At 34.0% G+C, this 20,230-nt stretch overlaps 1 protein-coding gene across 1 annotated transcript in view; it reads right to left on the bottom strand.

Annotated features, from left to right (window-relative positions):
* Positions 1-2,601: 2,601 nt before the first annotated feature.
* LOC149541903 (uncharacterized) overlaps positions 2,602-20,230 on the bottom strand; it is a 48,414-nt gene continuing 30,785 nt past the window's right edge. The window contains exons 3-6 of the mRNA XM_089795668.1: positions 3,332-3,397; positions 3,159-3,245; positions 2,983-3,048; positions 2,602-2,896 (exon numbers count right to left, since the gene is read on the bottom strand). Coding sequence (XP_089651794.1) covers positions 2,756-2,896; positions 2,983-3,048; positions 3,159-3,245; positions 3,332-3,397 — 360 coding nt within the window. The 3' untranslated portion in view covers positions 2,602-2,755. The remainder of the gene's footprint in view (positions 2,897-2,982; positions 3,049-3,158; positions 3,246-3,331; positions 3,398-20,230) is intronic.

Below are 20,230 nucleotides of genomic sequence, written 5' to 3'. Positions count from 1 at the left end.
TAGGACTTGGAAAAGGTTCCAAATTATTCAAAAAAAAAACTAAAAAAACTTAATCCTAGGCTATCTTGACCAAAAACTCAAAAATATCCAATTTTTCCTAATTAGCAACTTTTGCTCATATCTTGCACAAAGTGACCTAGGCATACATATCTTGCTCATATCTCTCTAATTGTTTGTCATGGGATCAAATTGTCTCCTCTAGCTCTGAGTGGCTAGGTAAACTATACACCCAATCTTGTTCTATCTCATTAATCGCTCGAATATTCTTTGGCACACTGAATGAAATTGACCTTGAGAATCACTAAATGTCACAGGGCAATGATCTTTGATAGGGCATATCTTGGAGCTCGTGCAAGGTATGGATGCAATTCTAGGTGATAAAAGATTGTGTTGTTGACACCTACAATAACCTCTCTCAATTTTTGAAGATTGGGTCCCATTTTAATTTTGTGGCCCCATCTCGGGTGATGTTGAAACTTGTAGTATTGACCACTAAAAAGTTGCCAACTAGTGAATCTCTCTAACCGTTCATCATGGGATCGAACTATCTACTCTGTTAGCTTTGAGTGGTTAAGTAAACCCTATTCCCAAGTTTGTCTTGTCTCGTTGACTGCTCAAACATTCTTGGGCATGCTGAATAGAATTGACCCTGAGAGTCACTAAATGCCATAGGGCAATGATCTTTAACAGGGCATATCTCAGAGCTAGTGCTAGGTATGGATGTAATTCTAGGTGCTACAAGATTGTGTTGTTGACACCTACAATATCCTCTCTTTCTTTTTGGAGATTGAATTCCATTTTGATTTTGTGGCCCCATCTCGGGTGATGTTGAAACTTGTAGTGTTGGCCAGTACAAAGTTACCAACTAGTGAATCTCTTTAACCGTTCATCATGGGACCGAACTGTATGCTTTATTAGCTTTCAGTGGCTAGGTAAACCCTAGTCCTAAGCTTGCTTTGTCTTGTTGACCGGTCAAACATTCTCGGGCATGTCAAACAAAATTGACCCTAAGAGTCACTAAATATTGTGTGTCAATACTTGGAACAATGAAAAAGATACAAGAAGTTGAACACTTAAAGGAAAGTTTAATGAAGCAAAAGTACTATACAAACATGAACTAACTTAATCCAAGGTAAAACTTCAACGTTCAATCCATTATCTCAAACTTGTGTTGCAAAATCCAAAAATTGTTAAAGGAAATGTGACAAAATGTTTGTATTCAAATTCAAGAATGAACTCTTCCAACATTCAACTAGTAGATTTTTCTTCTTCCAGGTCTTATAGGTCCTCCCAAAGTGTGCATTTAGTTAAACCAACCATCTTGCCTTCCTTCCATGCCACAACTAAAAATTTGAACAAAATGTTGTGGAGCTACTTTTGAAAGTTGCTAACCACATTGTAATTTTTGCATTTTTGACTTCTAGACCCTTGAAACCTTTTTGAATGGTACCAAACAGGATCAATAAAGGTTTTTATACATAATGTGGCCCCCTAGTAACCAATACACCTCATTTTCTCCCCTAGACCCATTTGAACAACTTAACAACTTTTGGCATTTCCGATCCTTTTCAATCAACATTACATTTTATGAGTTCCAAACACTTGAACAAGATGCAAAATCACTATTTAGGACCTAGTTGGGTCATATCCCACTTACCAATGACTTGTATGGACTTTGACCCACTTTGACCACCTAGTGTCCCCCTAGTGTTTATTAGCTTGCACATACCTAAACAAGGCTTAATCAAATCAACTTGATCTAAGCACACCAACACACCACCCTAACTTGGCTAGAGTCACAACAATCCTCAAAGAAACAACAAACAAAGCCAAAACAAGGGTTGTTAGGTTCCCTGCACCAAGATAGTAACAGACAAAAGATATCTAAGAAAAAATGCAACAACTATAGCTATAGGAATCATAAGAAGAGCATATATAATGTGTTTCCATGAATGAAGCTCTTAAAGAGATGGATAAACAAACAAAGCCAAAACAAGGGTTGTTAGGTTCCTTGCACCAAGATAATAACAAACAAAAGATATCTAAGAAAAAATGCAACAACTATAGCTATAGGAATCATAAGAAGAGCATATATAATGTGTTTCCATGAATGAAGCTCTTACAGAGATGGATAAGAAAACAATAATGATATCAAATTCCATGAATAAATTAATTTTTTTATTTCAAGTCTTCTCGTGTTCTGAAGATAAAGCATATATAAACTCTTGACATGTTTATGATGACACTAAGATTCAAGCTTAGACATTTACATAATGCAACCAATTCAAGAGTCAAACTTCAATGTTAATTGTATAACAATAATAAGAATTCAAGTTTCACTATTCTCATCCCAACAAAAACTCCAAATAAGTTACGCATAATCAAAAGTACTCATAACTTGTACAATTTAAATACAAATTAATATCAAAACCTTATTCACATGTCAAAAGATACTATCAAAGCCTATTATAATGATTCCTACCCTTATTTTGGATGCAAATTACATTAAAATGAAATACATGAAATACTTAAAACATAAAAAAGAAAAATAATATATATATATATCATGATAACCAATAATGTGATACATGAACAAACTAATGCATCAAATTTGTAAGTCTAATAACATCATGCATCAAATATATGTCATACATCAAATATAAAATGTCATATATATATCAAATGTATATTGAATATGTCCACTAACATAAAATCCAAGATGTATGTCCACTAATGCCTATACATGTGTCCATCCCTATATCTTCTCCTTCCCATGAGGGGAAGGAAACAAATCCCTAGAGGTCTTCGGTAGTTGCATGGAGGGAGATGATGGGGATGATGGGGTCTTCCTCACACACTTGCTCGTCCTCTTGTTTAGGCTCCTCTTTAACTGGAGCTTATACAAACAAAGTATATATGAATCAATAATTATTATACATTGAAATCAAATATATCTACACACAAAATTAATTATTTTATTACCGCCATCAAATAATCACTTTGTACATCCACCTCAAAGGCTCGTAGATGATCAAGAGTAATAAGACCCTACAACAATTCAATCAATATAATCACTCGATCATACTTATAAATACCATTTGAAATTTCAATACTAACTATTATAAATAACAACTAAAACTATGAAAAATCTTTCATACCTTGGTCAATGGCTCTAAAATAGCCATCGTGGCAACAACTCCATGATAGATGGACTGGCAAAGATGAGGAGTCTTAGACGTCAACAACTGCAAATCATATAATACAATTTACATGTTTTTTTTAAAGAATATACTATAATCAAATGAATTAAATTAACATGAAACAAATGTACCTCTATGAAGCTCGTATCATGCCCAGGCTTAGAGTCCCTTGTGAATGTTGACGGTCCAGTAGAGAACTAATGCACACAGATAATTTTTTTGTAAATCCTTTATATGATTACTTAATAAATATAAATATTAATTTAGATGATTAAATCTATACATACCTCTCGACTTGTCGATGAGACATAGAATGGGGTCGGGGAATCTATACTAGGGCCATCAAAACTCTTACCTTGGATTTTTTTAACAATGTCAAGATATTCTAATTAATTAGTCATTCACTATACATATGAAATGTGATCAAATTAGTTTATTATAATTGTAATTTACTTGTGTTTCAATGCAAAATGTGTCACTCAAGAACTCATCAATGACTATCACATCATCCATAGTGTCTCCAACGTGACTGCCAAACATGCATAAGGATCTACATGACATGCACATATGACCATGGTGCAAAGAAGGCTCCTCCTAAAGTAATGGACTATCTTAATGAATGAGGGTCTACGTCAAAACATTGATAGTCCCTAGAGTACTGGTCTCCACATGTTCCTTTACAACTAAAGGAATAATGACATGCTCACCCTGTGGCTTGACAATGGGTGCCCTTACTACATTAGGATTACAATTTTCCCTAAGCCTCTCAAATGATGACCACCCACCTCTACCCTGAGAGTCTAACATGTCAAAAAAATTGGGAATTTCCCCAAGGACAAATTCACAATAAAATTTGTTTAAGAAATACATTAGAACCTTGTGATTATTGCAAGGAGGTGCATCAAAGACCACCCACCATCTATCCAAAAAGTTATTTCTAATATCATTATGTATACACTAGTGGATGGGGAACCTTTTAGTTGTATGTTTAACAATGTCTTGTTGTCCTGACTTTTTAAACAATGCACATATGTTACCTTTCATTATGTCATTTTTTCTTACATCTTTATAGGATAATTTGTTTGCATAATATCTTCTTTGTTCTTCTCTCTTAACATGCCAAATATCCAATTGACCACTAACAAAAGCTATATGATTCATAATGGACTCAAGGGAGGATGCCAATTGTACTCTCATATGATTAGTTTTCCCGCAAGCTTTCAACCTACCAATGATTGCTTCTAATTCATTTTTTTACCTCCTTTTGTTTCATTGATTATATTGTCTTGGGTTCTAGGAAGAGGTCTATCAATTGGTGGAGGTTGCAGAAGTTCTTGCTCTTCCTCAAAAGGGTTTTCATTTTGATCTTATGGAGGGTTTTCATTTTGATTTTGTTGATTAGGCTAGGGATTTGGTGGTTTATTATTCACATTTCTTGATAAGAAACCAATTGCATTTTAAATAAATAAACAAATTTGAAGCAAAACTAAAAAAACATAAAAAAATGCTAAAACATACAAAACAATGCAAAAACAAGAGTAGAAAACGTACTTGATGATCGCGATCTTGATCTTCGGCAACGAGGAGGCATTTTGAGGAGGAGAGTGAGCAAATTCTTCAACTTCTACAAAATGTTTGTGCGTTGTAGATGGAAAAGAAAGCACCAACAAAATGAAACAAGAAAAAATGGAATGGGTTGTGGGTTTTCAGCCCATATATAAGATTTTTAAAACTGTGTGCACGCTTTTAAAATTTTCAAAATTAAAGTTGTGTTATCTTTTTGGCACCACAACTTGGTGCATTCGCCCACAGCTCACATATAAGTTTGACCATTCATCAAAATCTTTCATATAATAATTAATACAACATTATAACATCATCATATAATCATTCACAAAGTTTGCATGTGTAGTGCCTACCCTCGTTCACATCTTTTCTAGACTCATTGTTGTTATTATTATCAGACTTTGATGGACTAGTATTATGTTGATGGATTAGTGGTATTGTTTTGAGACTATCAGATATTATGATATGGATTCAGTTGATATATGATGAGATCATTTAGAGTTTACATTTCATGTATGTATGATGATCATTATATTGTTTTCAGTTATTAATGATGATTAGTTAGATGGTTTATTATCTCATGTGTTTTATTATGGATACTTACCCCATACTTGCATGTGTATGGTGTGCGTGTTTTCTAATTGTATGGCATTTTTGATGTGGTTAAGGAAGGGAGTCGTAGTCACCTGCTTAGTTAGGATCTACACGATGCACCACTTCCTGCCATTGTCTGTTTAGCTTAGCATTATATATTGTATGTACATGCATGGTTTTATTGGGTATCGACTTCCCTGAATTGCCAGGATGAGCGTACCCTATTATACTATCTCAATGATAAGAGAAGGGAGATAAATTCTCAAGTCCAAATCCCAAACCCTTAAACCATTTGTCCTAGTGAGTTAGGACAAGTATCAGAGTTGAGTACCCACCGAATATGTCGGATGACATATTTCGTGATTTTTAACCCTTTAGACTGATTTTGTATGATTTGTTCTATGAGGGATTTTCATATTTTATTTTGGAGGTCTATGGTGAATTTTTCATTAATAAATTAATTATTTGAGAAAATTAAATATCATGATCTTTGATATTTTGATTATAATTAATTAAATGAGAATTAATTGAGGAAAAATAATTAAATAAAAGAAAATTACTAAATTAAAATTAATAATAATTATAAAATAATAATAATAAAAGTTATAAAAATTAAGATGAAAGTTATAAAATTTAAATAGAAATTATTTAAAAAGTAAATTGGAGTTATAAGCTTGCATGGGAATTAACGCACTTTTCTATTTCTCATGTGTCAACAACACGGGGGTTAGTGCATTAATTAAGAATGTGGTGTCTACAATCCTATGACTCATCAAAAAGGTTGGAAAAGACCCATGCTTAGTTGGTGACACCTTTCAGCTGTTTCTAGAAGCATTCTAGAGGTTTCCTGAGAGCTCTTTATATTCAGGCATTCCTAGAAGCTTAGACATAGTGTTTGGAGTGCAATTGGAGCATTGGAGGATTCGAGAGTTCGAAAGAAGGGAGCTTGCTCTGCGGGTTTTTTGAGGAAGAGCGATTTAGCATCAGAATCCGGGTAGATTCTTGTGATTTTATTTATGCTATTTCCGCATCTTTCATTTCCCTGTCTTCTTCGTGTCTTCCATATGTCTTCTGAGGAATTTCCTATTGTTATTGCATGCATTCTCTATGGGTAGTTAATTTAATTGAGAATATTATAGATCTGAAAAAATACGGGGCTAGGGTTGAATTGTAGCCAAATTCATTGAAAAAAAAATTATAGAGAAAATTTAGAGAGTAAATAATTGTAGGAAACTTATATATATATATATATTCTTTGTGAAAAAATATATATATAGTTCAGATCTGTATTTTCGTATATAAATTTATACTGTATAAAACCCTGCGTATATTTGTATATATATATATATATATACACACACACATATATATATAAACATACATATGCATATATATATATTTAATTAATTGGAAAGTCGAGCGAGTTATCGCAGTAATACTCATTAAAACGCATTTGCGATTTCAATTTCGTTTCGAAAAAATGTTATAAAAAACGTTACATTGAAAACGTTTTTAAAAAAAAAAAAAATATATATATATATATATATATATATATATATATATATATATATATATATATATATATATATATATATATATATATATATATATATATATATATATATATATATATATATATATATATATATATATATATATATATATATGTAAATGTTGGGCGAGTATCATATACCCCACCCACCGCAGGCCTGCGAGATCGTAGGGTACCTGCGATCGCAGTGTACCTGCGATCCGTAGTGTACCTGCAGTACGGTACTTTAAATAGCCGCGTGATTTTAAATCGCTTTGAGTCATATGTGGGTTTCAGATTATATAAGGTTTAATCCGCAACGTTATTTCATATGTGATTTGAGTTTCGATTTTGTTTTAAATGCTGAAATGTTATTAATTATTAAATGCTATTAAATATATATATATATATATATTTATGTATGTATATATATATATATATATATGTATATAAGTATATATGTATATATAATTAATGATAAAGTTCTCAATTAATAGGTCACTCTTTTTAATGATTTAAAATATTGCTATTAAGCTTGTCAATTATGAAGAGATATTAATAATTAATTTAATTAAACTTAGTTTTAATTAAGATTAATTATTAGAATAAATAATCAAAGTTTTGTTCATAGGAAATGTCTATCTTCAAACAGAGTTTATATAAATAAAATATTATTAGATCAATTAGAAAATTAAGTTTAATGGAGAAACTTTTTATCTATCAAACAAATACATGGGTTAGGTAAAACGTGAAATTCTCCACTTGATATAGTTTGGGAAACGTAAACTGAGACTTTTGCATTTGAATTCAAAATTGAAAACTTAGCAAAACCAAAACATGTGTTTACATTGTGTATTCTTTATGCTATTGTTTTGGGTTTTGGGTTGACTAGTGTTGACCAGTATAGGACGTCTACCAGAGGCTTGGGGGTTATGTGATTGTGATGTCATGATGATGTTTTAATCTCGATCTTTATAAACCCAACCATGGTTATGTGATGGAATGCTCTATGTATTGGATGTGAATACTGATTGTTACAATTGAGATTTTTTATTTATGAGACACTTGACTTAACTATTATTTTTGGTCATCGATTAGTTATCCTTGGTTATTTTCTAGTCGCCATGATGGGACTAAAATGTGGATTTATTCTTGATGATGTCATGTTGTGACATGTTTGACTCAACCATTTTTGGAGTCTTTGATCAGTATGATTGAGATATATTTTGGTCATTGAGAACCATGGGATACTTTTGGTTATCAGTGATACTTCAGTTGCCAATAGAGAGTTGTTGTGGTCATGATTTTCTATGGATGCTTGCTCATGGAGATTTGATGCTTTTATGCATATTTGATGATTTTATGGATTATCTTTTGTAATTTTGAGATTTATGGTTCCATAAGCATTAGGGTAGGATATCTGCATGTAGTGATGGGAAGTGGCTTGCAATGGGGGTCGGGGCCCTAAGAGGCTGCCAGGGTAACTCATTGTAAGTTGGATTAATAAGTGATAACATTCACACCTAATACTAACTGAATGAACCTAAAAAGATAAGTGTTTTGTTCTCGCCCATGCCTTGAGCGCTTGTACAGGCTAGGATGGGAGTAGTGAGACGCATGGTTGCGACCTTACATTCCATAGTATGCCTTGTCAGTATGAGAGGATACTAGTGGCCGCATGAGATCAGTATGGACCCGTGGAGTTTAGCTAACTGCCAGGATAACTTGTATGTGATAAATGCGATGACACTTTCCCGCTTGCATAGTAGGTTCCTACATGTCATTGTGTGCCTCTGGGATTAGATGTTAGTTTGTGATTGGAACCTTTGAGTTAGTATACTTTTAGGATTCCTGGACTAGAGAGATTTATGCTATGAGATTTTGACAACTTGTTTGGGACTTGAGATTATCTCCTCAACACGGTGGGAGTGGACCACTTAGGTACCACGCAGTCGGGTGGTAGTGTATTTTCCACTCTTATCATTTGAGACTCATTGAGACATCGTGGCTGATGCATCCTTCGTGATGGTGGATATGTATCCTTTCATTGATGATTAGCATATGTTAGACGATGTTATCTTATGCTTATATTTGCATGTTAGATTACTTTCTACATATGATGTTGTATATGTTAGGAGTGACATTCCTACTATGTTAATATCGATGATCTCTTCGGTGATTTGGGATGTTACGCACGGAGGGATGGCAAGGGCCCACGATGGTCTAATGATGCTATTAACGGTTGGGAGGAACCATGCACTTAGTTTATTTTGTCTGGTCTTTATGATGGATGTATATGTATTCTATGATGATGTATCATGTGATTATCTCTACTTTGATGTATCATGGATTGGAATAGGATGATGTACCTTATTCTACTTATGTATATTCTTTGAGCTTGTCATACCCTGTGACATGTACAGAGGATGATTGAGCATTTGGAAATGTAATGTTTAAACATTGGACATATCATTATTATATCATGTGGATGTTGTACTAGATGGATTCTTGTATGAAATTCAACGTTAAGGGATCTTTAAAGAATGTAATATGTTATGTATGTTATGTTTACTTTCAGATGGACATTGCTATTGCTTCCATTATTGTGAATAAGTTATGTATGGTATTTACTTTCATGTAAAAATAAATAAAAAAATGTTACCAAACTTAGTGAAACTCTAGGTTAATTCTTTGGATCCCTTGGCAGGGCGTTACAGCATGTCATATCCATACCTAAAATACACAAATTTCTCTTTATATCCTTTCAAAATAATTATCTAGACAACTATCTAAAAAAATGTGTGGTACATTAACCAAAAGTAAATATTAGAATTTTCTAACTAAAGATTAACTTCTAGGATATTGTACCTACATTTCAAAGTAACTGAATTGACAAGGTAATTCAATTCCTTAGGCCAATTACCCTGATTACTGCCACTTGCCCTCAATTCTAAGATATCTTGTCAAATTATTCTTCATCCAAGACATGTCCCAGTCTATATCTTAACATAGGTGAACATACTTATATCATAATTAGAATTTATTTTACCTATATCCAAAAATTGTGACTAATAATATTCATTATGCTAATCCCATAAAGAAAAATAATGTACTTATTCACTATTTCATGTAATACACTTGTGCAAATTTCATAATAAAAACTTGATCAAAATTGAATGTGATGTCAAGAGATCATACCAACTACCTTGGTTCACATCAATGAATACATTTATGCCCTTGTATCTGATCACATTCCAACAATACCCCCCTTCGAAATTGATGGCAACACTTGGTGAAAAATTGCAAAGTGCTAAATGCTAAAACAAGCAGGGTTATCACTAAAAATTGATCTATACATCTCGTATGCCCTCATGACTATTATTACTTCCTACTCAATACCATACTACAATTTTTCACTACCTACAATAAAACTTCCCCTTGACATCAATGACAAAGGCAAGTTCCACAACAAAGATTATGTACATAGAAAAAACTTTATTTTCCCAAAAAATTATACATATCTAATTATATCAACAAAACTACCCTAGCAGATGCAAAATTTGTATCCCATACCTTATTGATAATTTTTGAAAGTTGAATATGTCTACATATAAAATAAACTACTATCTTGGTTGTTTGAAGCTCTTAGGGTCTAAATGTATGATATGATTTCTTGGATGTCTCTTGTAGCTCCAATTCCTTATAAATAATCTCTAGTTTTGGTGATGCAAGACCATCTTGAGTTCTTGGGAAATCTTCCATCAACCCAAATATTTCCTTCATTTCCTATTCTACTATGTTTTTTGAGGGGCATTACTTGTTATTAATGTTCTTTCTTTCCACGTAGTGGGATACCTAATGAAGACCTATCATGGATCCTTGCCTTGTGTTCATAGAACCTAATTTATCTTGTTGGAGAGTTATCCTTCTTCCTTGCTTGAGGTGTGTTCTTTGCTGGCATATCAAGTAACATGTGGTAAATTTCTTCTACAAGGTTCTTGTGATTACATGACATCTCATTAATTTGGGGACATCTTCTTTGGATCACACATGGACCTATCCTTATGCTTGCAGGTGTTATTTTTCTTAGTTGTGTGGTCATTGATTTCCATTTGGGGAAGTACTTATTTTTAATACATTGTATATTTTAGTAACCCTTTGGTCTTGATGGCTATATATCTAAGATATATGATGTAAGTAGGCAATAAGAAAGTTAGTATATTAAGATTTACAAAAGTTGAATTTGAAAGTATGACCTTCTAAGATCGCTCATTGTAATTCTATTCTAATGGATGCAACTAGGTAGGGCTTATGCCTGGAATGTTGTAAGAAGATTGTCCTAGCAGATATGTATTGGAATCCAAATTAATTATTTGTTCTCCATACTTGTTTTTGGCTTTCATGTGTAACTCTAGCAAGGTGGTTGGAAAGTGCTTCCTTGGAAACATTCTACCCTCCTCCCTTGTGTTAGGTGGCATTAGAGGATAATTTTCTTTCCTTGTGAAGACTTGGGATTGTGGAGAACCCTAATTAGATTGGTTGTAGGGTGGAAGACAATTTGTGATCTATAACTTGTAGAGGGTTATGATTTTTGTAGTAAATATTGTCAAAATGGTTTGAGATAGAGGAAATCTAGATCCAGCTCTTATGGAAATCTTGAGATAATTTGGAGCAAGCATTGAAGATGTTGAAACAACCTAGAGAAGAGGAGTACCTCTTGATGATTATAGTGATGATAAAGAAATAGTTGCACATAATCGTGATTTCTAAGTGGACCAAGATGATGAGAGGCTCTTGAGAGTTTTGACTAGAGAAAATTCTAGACCATATTTTTATCCTTCTAATTATATCAAAAAAAATGATATTAGTGCTTTATTGTATTGGATCTCTAAGACGGAGAAGTATTTTGATTATGAAAGTATCCCTAATGATAGGAAATTGAAGATAAAAGCCACTAAATTGAAAGGGTATGCATCTCTTTGGTGGGGACATTTACAAACTTATAGATAAAGGAGAGGAAAAGAAAATATCAAGACTTGGGTTAAGATGGTTGATAAGTTAAAAATAAATTTCTTCTTTCTTATTCTTAGGTTAACTTGTTGAGAAAAATGCATAACCTAAGGTGGAAGGACATGACAATGAAGGACACGACTAGATATTTCTTCTACAAGTTGCACATCAGATTTGGACATATTAATGACAAAGTTGAGAAAGTTACTAGATACCTGAATGAATTGAGGAATTTGATTCAAGATGAAATCAATTTTTTGAAGATGGAAAGTATGAAAGAAGCATACCAATATGCCCTAAGAGCTAAGGAAAAGTTGGCAAAGAAGCATGAGAAAAGTAAAGGAGGAAGAGGAGGAAGATTTCAAAGAAGCAAAAGTAGATCTTTAGGGGAAAGTAGAAAATTTGAAAATGCAACACAATAGAGGCAAACCATAATGGAAAGAGGATAGTAATAGCAGAGTGAGAGGCAATCACACTAGAAGTGAATGTAATAGCTACTCTAGGAACAATAATACTAGTAAGAGGGAAGATATATCCTAATTTAAGGGAACATGTTTTAAGTATGGAGAAGGTTACAAGGCCTCTAAATGTTCCTTTTTTGGTAAGAAGACAAAAAATAGTAGTAGAAATTGTTAGTGTAGTTTTTTAATTTCCTACTGGGTTATTTATTTTTCCTTATATTGCTAGTTTTTTCCTACACTTTTAATAATCTTGCTTAGGTTAATAAAGCATGTCTTATTTAGAAAGTGGTTGCGAGGTGTCACCATTCTACATGTGAGCATCCATTAGCTATCTTAGGAAGATACTTTTCTCTCTTTAGTGCGATAGGTGGTTGCTCTTTATTGGTCGGTGTTGCCACCTCCTCCCTCTTCCTAGTCTATATAAGCATGCTACCTGGCTTGTATTTGTGATCAATTTTCTTTTGCATCCTCTTAAAGTGATTTTGCTTCCATCATTTGCATTACTCTCTTAGAGACTAACTCTATGTTTCTATTTTGATTTTGTATCATTTGCATTCATAGTTTAGATATCTATTCTTTGCACTAGTTTTCTGGGTTATCAATCTTTTCAGATTCTAACATGGTATTAGAGCTTTTCTATGTGCAAGAGTATATTTTAGTTTCCTTATTTGAGAGATGAGGGGGGGGGGGGGGGAGGGTCCTAATAAATCTTATTGTAGTTTTTGAAAAATGAAGTATGCTCTTCTCTTGCATCTTTGGATGATCTTGAGAATCAAAAAAGTTTGACAAAAACGTTTTGAATCTCTGGGGTTTCAATCTCAAATCTGACAACCAACTTGCATATTTGGAATTTTCAATCAGTATTGCAAGTTCTAGCATGCCATTGATGGACTTAGGAAGCTAATTCAATAATTTCATGTCATCTTTTGGTTGCTGGGGTCGTTTCGTGGTTTTTGGAGCCATTTTTTATTGTTAAAGGCATCTGATTTACGCTACAGCTACATCTTCTATACATTAGCAAGAAAAATGCTTTCTAGGTTTTGTTCGTAGCACCAAAAAACTATTTGGGTATCTTTTAGTTTTTGCATGTAAGCTATATATTTTGTATAATTGAGCATGGAAAACTACAACTGTACCCCTCTCCATTGGCAGTCACAAATTTGAATGCAGTTTTCAAATGCCTCTTTCTTCCTCATACAGACTCTGATTTTGACAATTCTAGTTATGACCTTGGCTATTTTTTTGTGCTCTATCCACTGGTGGAGTTTTTATTTTTATTTTCATGCATAAGTTTTTCAGAAATTGCAGATGCTCAGCCGTGACTATGCACATCTCTTATTTTGGAAACTTCAGAGGATCATAACTTTCTCATACGACCTCATATCGAGGCGATTCTTTTTTGAAAGTGCATTGTCGTGGCTAGCATCTCTCTTTTTTTGACATTTCTTCTTTGCATTTCTTCATCATGGATCAAACAAATATGCCCATCCTAACTCTATACAATTACTTTGAGTGGAAATCACGCATGACAATTTACTTAACGAAAGTTGGATTAAAAAGGATAACTATGAGACTTGAAACTAAAAATGATAAAGATGAAGATAAGCCTAAGTGGTTTAACAAATGTGATGAGGCATATGGAACATTGTGCTTGTTTGTTTCTCCTAATTTGCTATTTCACATTGAATCTTTGAATACACCAAATGAAATATGGTTAAAGCTAGAAACACTATTTGGCACACAAGATTCAATGAGGGGTGATATGTTGGAAAATGAACTAATTAGTTGAAGTCCAAGCAATTTCAACACAATCCAAGATTTCTTCACTAAATTGAAGTCACTAAGGTTGTAGTTAAAACAATATGGAATTGAAAAGAAAGGTGAACAACTAATTCTTAGTATTCTCTCTAAGCTAAGTTCAAAATATTCTGTGTTTGTCTCTACCTTCTATGCTACTGAGGGTGCACTTGGTACTCAATTCACCATGCCATCTGTAGATGATTTTGCTGTCAATCTCACTCAAGAATAGGACAAGCTAATCCAGATGGGCAATCTTAAGTCCTCTAAGTCACATGCCTTGGCTACCAACCAAGGCACAAAAGAACAAAAAGGACAAAGTAGTAATAACAATAGTAAGGATGAGAAACAAAATAATAGTGAGGAAAAGAAGGATCAGATATCGGTTGCTTCAAAAGCAACTATTGATACCCCATCTTCCAAGGGCGATAAGCCTAATAAAGAAAAGGTCAAATGTGCCTATTGTAAAAGACTTGGTCATGATGAACATAAATGTTTGAAGAAAAAAATTGGTCACTTGACATACATTCTTGTGAAGAATAATATCAATGTTCTTGAGTCTATCAAACAAATTTCTAATGAAGGGTCTAACAAGGAAAAAGAAAACAACAAGGGGAAAGGAAAGGGCAAGGCCCTTGTTGCAGTTGCTTCATCACCATCCACTTGGGTTCTTGATTCAGGTGTTTCACACCACATGGCTTCATCTAAGGGAGAACTTGCATCCTTGGAGCCGTGTACTATGCCTTCTATTTTTATGGGTGATGACACTCCTATTGAGGTGTGTGGGAGAGGGTCTGTTGATATGGGGGATCACACATTCCATGATGTTCTTTGTGTACCCTTATCATCAACTAATCTCCTATCGATATACCAAATCACTCACACAAGTTCAGGAAAGCGGGTTGAGTTCACTTCTGATTCAGTGGAGATACGTGAGTTGCATAGTGATTCTACAATTGCAGTTGGAAGAGCAGATCATCAGTCATGACTCTATCTGTTTTCTCACTTTGTTCCTGATCCTCCTTCCTCTGGTTTTCTCACTCACTCTAATGATGTGAGTAAATTATGGCATGAGTGGTTTGACCATCTTAACTTCCACTATTTGTATCAGTTCAACCAGTAGAGCATGGTCATAGGGTTGCCTTCGGTTCAATTCTCAAGTAGTGTTTACCAAGGTTGCATTCTTGGTAAGCATCCTAAGGAAAAGTTTGACAAAAGTATGGCATGGAAAGCTTCACAGATACTAGAGTTAGTTCACAGTGGTTTGGCTGGTCTATTTTAGCATCCTTCTTTCAGCAGGGCCAATTATGTCCTCACATTCATTGATGACTTTTCTCGATATACTTGGGTGTACTTTCTCAAATAGAATTTAGAAGTATTTGATCATTTTTAGACTTCAAAATTTTTGTAGAGAAGCAATCTGGGAAAGCCATCAAATTTTTGCGCATAGACAATGGTGGTGAGTATGTCAACCATCGGTTTGAAAGATTTTGCACTTCAGAGGGGATTGGTTTACAACATTCAGTTCCATACAATCCTCAGTAGAACAGTGTTGTAGAACGAAAGAATAGATCCTTGAAGGAAATGGAAAACTCTATGATTCACTCTAGATCTCTTGCACCACAGCATTGGGCAGAAGCCATTAACTGTGCTAGTTATATCCAAAACCATGTTCCTCACCGAACCTTGAAGGGAGTTACTCCTTTTGAAGCTTGGAACGGTCGAAAACCATCAGTTAAGAACTTTCAAGTTTTTGGCTCTCCTACATGGGCCCACATTCCTATAGAGAAATGCAAGGCCTTGGATCCACAGAGTAGACCTTGCATATTTGTAGGTTATCCTGATGATGTGAAGGGTTATCGGTTGCTTCACCCTACTGCACATGAGTTGTTCATTGAGAGGAGTATTCAGTTTGAGGAGGGACCTTCAAGCTCCCTTTCTATCACTTCTCCAACTCCTACTTTGACATTGGAGTCACTTGGAATACATGACAGATCTTCTAATGAGTCAGATTCACCTGAGCTATCTTCTACCTCCACTTTCGAAGCAAAGAGTGATTCAGAGGACTTACCTCCTTCCTCTCCTAGTCATCATTCATAGGTTGATGATTCTCCTCTAGATTCTCCATCTTCTAGTCTACTTTGGGGTAGAAAGACCTTGCATTCTATAGGTGATTGGGTTGGGGATCCATCAAACACCAGGCGGACCTATTCACAATTCTAGGATGCTCCACATGTCTTCATTGCTACTACCTTAGATCCACTATCCTTTCATGAGGCTTATGGTATTCTTGAGTGGGATACAACTATGCAGGAAGAGTATAGTTCCTTGATGAGGAACCACACTTGGGATCTTGTCCCTCTTTCTAAGGTAAGAAAACTTGTTCGATGTAAGTGGATCTATCAGACAAAATTTGCAAGCTTTGTTGGGGGTGCAGGATGCTTCATCTTTTGGGGGGTCTCTTCCTCTCACTTGGAGTCCTAATTTTTTTTGGGGAGTCTCTTTTCTTTCTCATTTGGAGGACTTTTATGTACATGGGTACCTCATCAGGCCTAACTTTCCAGGACCCATTTCTACATCCATCTAAGCTTCGCTTATGGGGGGTGTTAGTGTAGTTTTTAAATTTCCTAGTGGGTTATTTATTTTTCCCTATATTGCTAGTTTTTCCCTACACTTTTAATAATCTTGCTTAGGTTAATAAAGCATGTCTTATTTAGAAAGTGGTTGTGAGGTGTCACCTTCCTACATGTGAGCATCCATTAGCTATCTTAGGAAGATACTTTGCTATCTTTAGTCTGATAGATGGTTGCTCCTCATTGGTTGGTGTTGCCACCTCCTCCCTCTTCCTAGTCTATATAAGCATGCTACCTAGCTTGTATTGTGATCAATTTTCTTTTGCATAATTTGCATTACTCTCTTGGAGACTAACTCTATGTTGCTATTTTGATTTTGTATCATTTGCATTCATTGTTTAGATATCTATTCTTTGCACTAGTTTTCTAGGTTATCAATCTTTTCAGATTTTAACATAAATATATTGGTACAAGAGGAAACTTTGGATTTATCTAATAAGACTAAAAATGGAGAGAACTTGATGATCAGAAGAACATTGTGTAGTGAGGAATTGAAGAGTGGACCTATTTTGAGAAAGTCTTTTCAAGACTAGATTTAAAATTGTAGGAAATGTTACAAGGTAATCATTAATAGTGGTAGTTTTGATAATCTGGCATATGAGGAATCAGTTTCAAAGTTGCAATTGTAGAGGTTAGAGCTATTAAAAACTACAATTAGAATAATTGTTATGTTGTCATTGATGTCAAACCTAATTGGTAAGATGATTTTCTATCTAATTAGAGTGCCATATCTAGATGATTGATGAAGAGGAATTGAGAAGTTGGTTTTAACAATATCACCTAAAGGAAAGGTTGAGTTATGAGAAGAAACTACAATGGACACTTGATCAGTTAGACTTTGACAAGATAAAATGATTGTTTAATCATGCTACAAGTAAAGAAGACAGTTGCACTGATGGCTTGAAGATGTGACCAAAGAATGACTAAATGCATAGGCTTGAATGAGCAAAAGAGAAGAAGGTTAAGGAACTTGAAGTACATGTCAAGTGATGCTAGTGTTGACCGAGTGCCAGTATGTGGCAAGAAATAGTGTCGATCGAGCATTAGTATTGACTAAACATCAATATATATGCCAAACAAAAATGATAGTAGCGACTGAGTAACCTAGTAATGACACATCATCAAAACATAGTGTTGGTCGAGGGACAACATTTGATAAATTATGAGGAAATCATAATTTCTAGTCGACATAGTTGATTTCTTGGAATATGTAAAACATGTGGAAGATAAGGATGGATGACTTGGAGCATTTAAATCAAGCAAAACCATGTTTACGCATTCCTATGCAAGGATTCAAGGAAAATTTTGGAGAAGTTTCTAGAAGAGAAAAGAGGAGACAAAATGATGGAAGGATTTGATGAATCTGACCAAACCCTAAGATCTACGATGATGTTTAAGTGGCAAAAGATCAAAATTACCTATTTAAGGAGGTATAAGGGCTAACCTAGTGAGTTAGAGCGATTATTAATGTTATTGATTTGCAAACTTAAGCAAGAGGATGAGAAGAGTTGTGAAGAGGTGAAGAGTGATTTCTTGAAGGGTTGACAAGCAGATTAGAGACATACATGACAATGGAGGCCAGTCATTGGATCAACATGTGAACTAAATTGTGATCTATAATTGCAAAGTGAGTTGTATTAATCAGATCAAAACCTACTATTACTTTCTAACAATTGTATCAGTATTGAAATCCTTGAATCAAGGTTGACCTAACAGTCATATATCAATCCTTTAATCAAGGTGGGATTCTAAAAGAATGTTCTATTGTCCTCTAACAAGGCCACTTTTAATAGGCTAATTAAATCCTTTAACAAGGTCACATTTAAAGTCTGTTTTGTAATATTTAACAGGGTTGTCTCCTAATAGAGCTCACTTCAGAAGAGTGAAAGATCAACGACATGTTACTCGTGGTTTTTTCCAAATTGGGTTTCCACGTTAAATCTTAATGTCAACTTGTGTGGATGCTATTTGTGATGATTTACTGTTAATGTTTTATATTCAGCAAGTCTGTTATAATTAGGACAATGGACTGCTAGTTAATATTATTGATAATCTGCTATAGAGGCTAAGCTAATGGATGCTTAGATCTAAAGTAGTTGAAGTGTTTATTTTTTGAATTGGTACATCTAGACCTTGGATAACTTATTCACTCCCTCACAATTATTCTAAAAATTCTAACAAAAACACCCTAGACCTTATCACATTGTTTAGATAAAGGATGAGCATATGTTATAGGTAAGTGAACAATGGCTTATGAATTTTAAGCTTGGGAATTACTATGATGAAGTCTTGTGTGATGTCATGCCTATGTATTGTTGTCACATTCTTTTGGGAATACCTTGGCAATATGATAAACAAGCTTTGCATTATGGTAGGTTGAATTGGTAGACTATTTGGGCTAATGGAAACAAAAAAGTCTTATCATCTTTGATAACGAAACCTAAGAAAAATCATTGTACAACTATTAGAGTCTTTTTGGTGGAAGGAAATTAGTTTATCAAAGATATAGAGAAACAAAATGTTTTCTTTGATTTGATTCCTAGGAAGACAAAGAAATGGTACAAACTTGAGCATGCACCTAAGATTAGATTGTTAGTAGAATTTCAAGACATCATTTTAGATAATGTACCTGATGGATAATCTCTTGTGAGAAGTATTAGTCATTGTACGAAATTGATACATGGAGAAAGTTTGCCTAATAAAGAACCACATAGATGACGCCTGCAAAGAATCAAGAGTTGAACACACAACTGTAAGATTTTCTTTAAAAATGTTTCATCAGAGAAATTTTGAGTCCTTGTGTAGTACCTATAGTATTAGCACCTAAAAATAATGGAGAAAAGATAATGTGCACTAATTCTAGAGTTATAAACAATATAATAGTGAAGTATAGGTTTCCTTTGCCTATGATGGATGACATTATGGATTGCTTGAATGGAGCAAGATATTTCACAAAGATTGATTTGAAAATATGGTATCATCAGATTAGAATTAGAAAAGGAAATGAATGAAAGACTACTTTTAAGACAAGAGAAGGTTTATACGTTTGGTTGGTTATGCCTTTTGGTTTAACTAATGCACCTAGTACTTTCATGAATGATATTTTGAAAAAATTCTTGGGAAAATTTGTGATCATTTATCTTGATGACATTCTGATATTTAGTAAGACTAAAGAAGAACACCTGATGCATCTAAGTTGACTATTCTAGAGAGTTAAGGAAGAGCAATTGTTCATCAATTTGAAGAAATATTCCTTTATGAAAGAGGAGATTGTGTATCTTAGTTTTGTCGTATCTACAAATAGAATGAAGATGGAGCCTAAAAAGGTAAAATTTATCCTTGAGTGGACTACACTTGAGAGTGTTGGAGAGGTTAGATCTTTTCATGGATTGGCAAGTTTCTATAGAAAGTTTAATAGAAATTTTAGTTTAGTATGTA

Source organism: Cupressus sempervirens, chromosome 8 (assembly GCF_028749045.1).
Source record: "Cupressus sempervirens isolate cs-2001-9-10 chromosome 8, ASM2874904v1, whole genome shotgun sequence".
Taxonomy (NCBI): domain Eukaryota; kingdom Viridiplantae; phylum Streptophyta; class Pinopsida; order Cupressales; family Cupressaceae; genus Cupressus; species Cupressus sempervirens.
The sequence above is the reverse complement of the archived record's forward strand: the minus strand, read 5'-3'. Positions and strand labels throughout refer to the sequence as shown.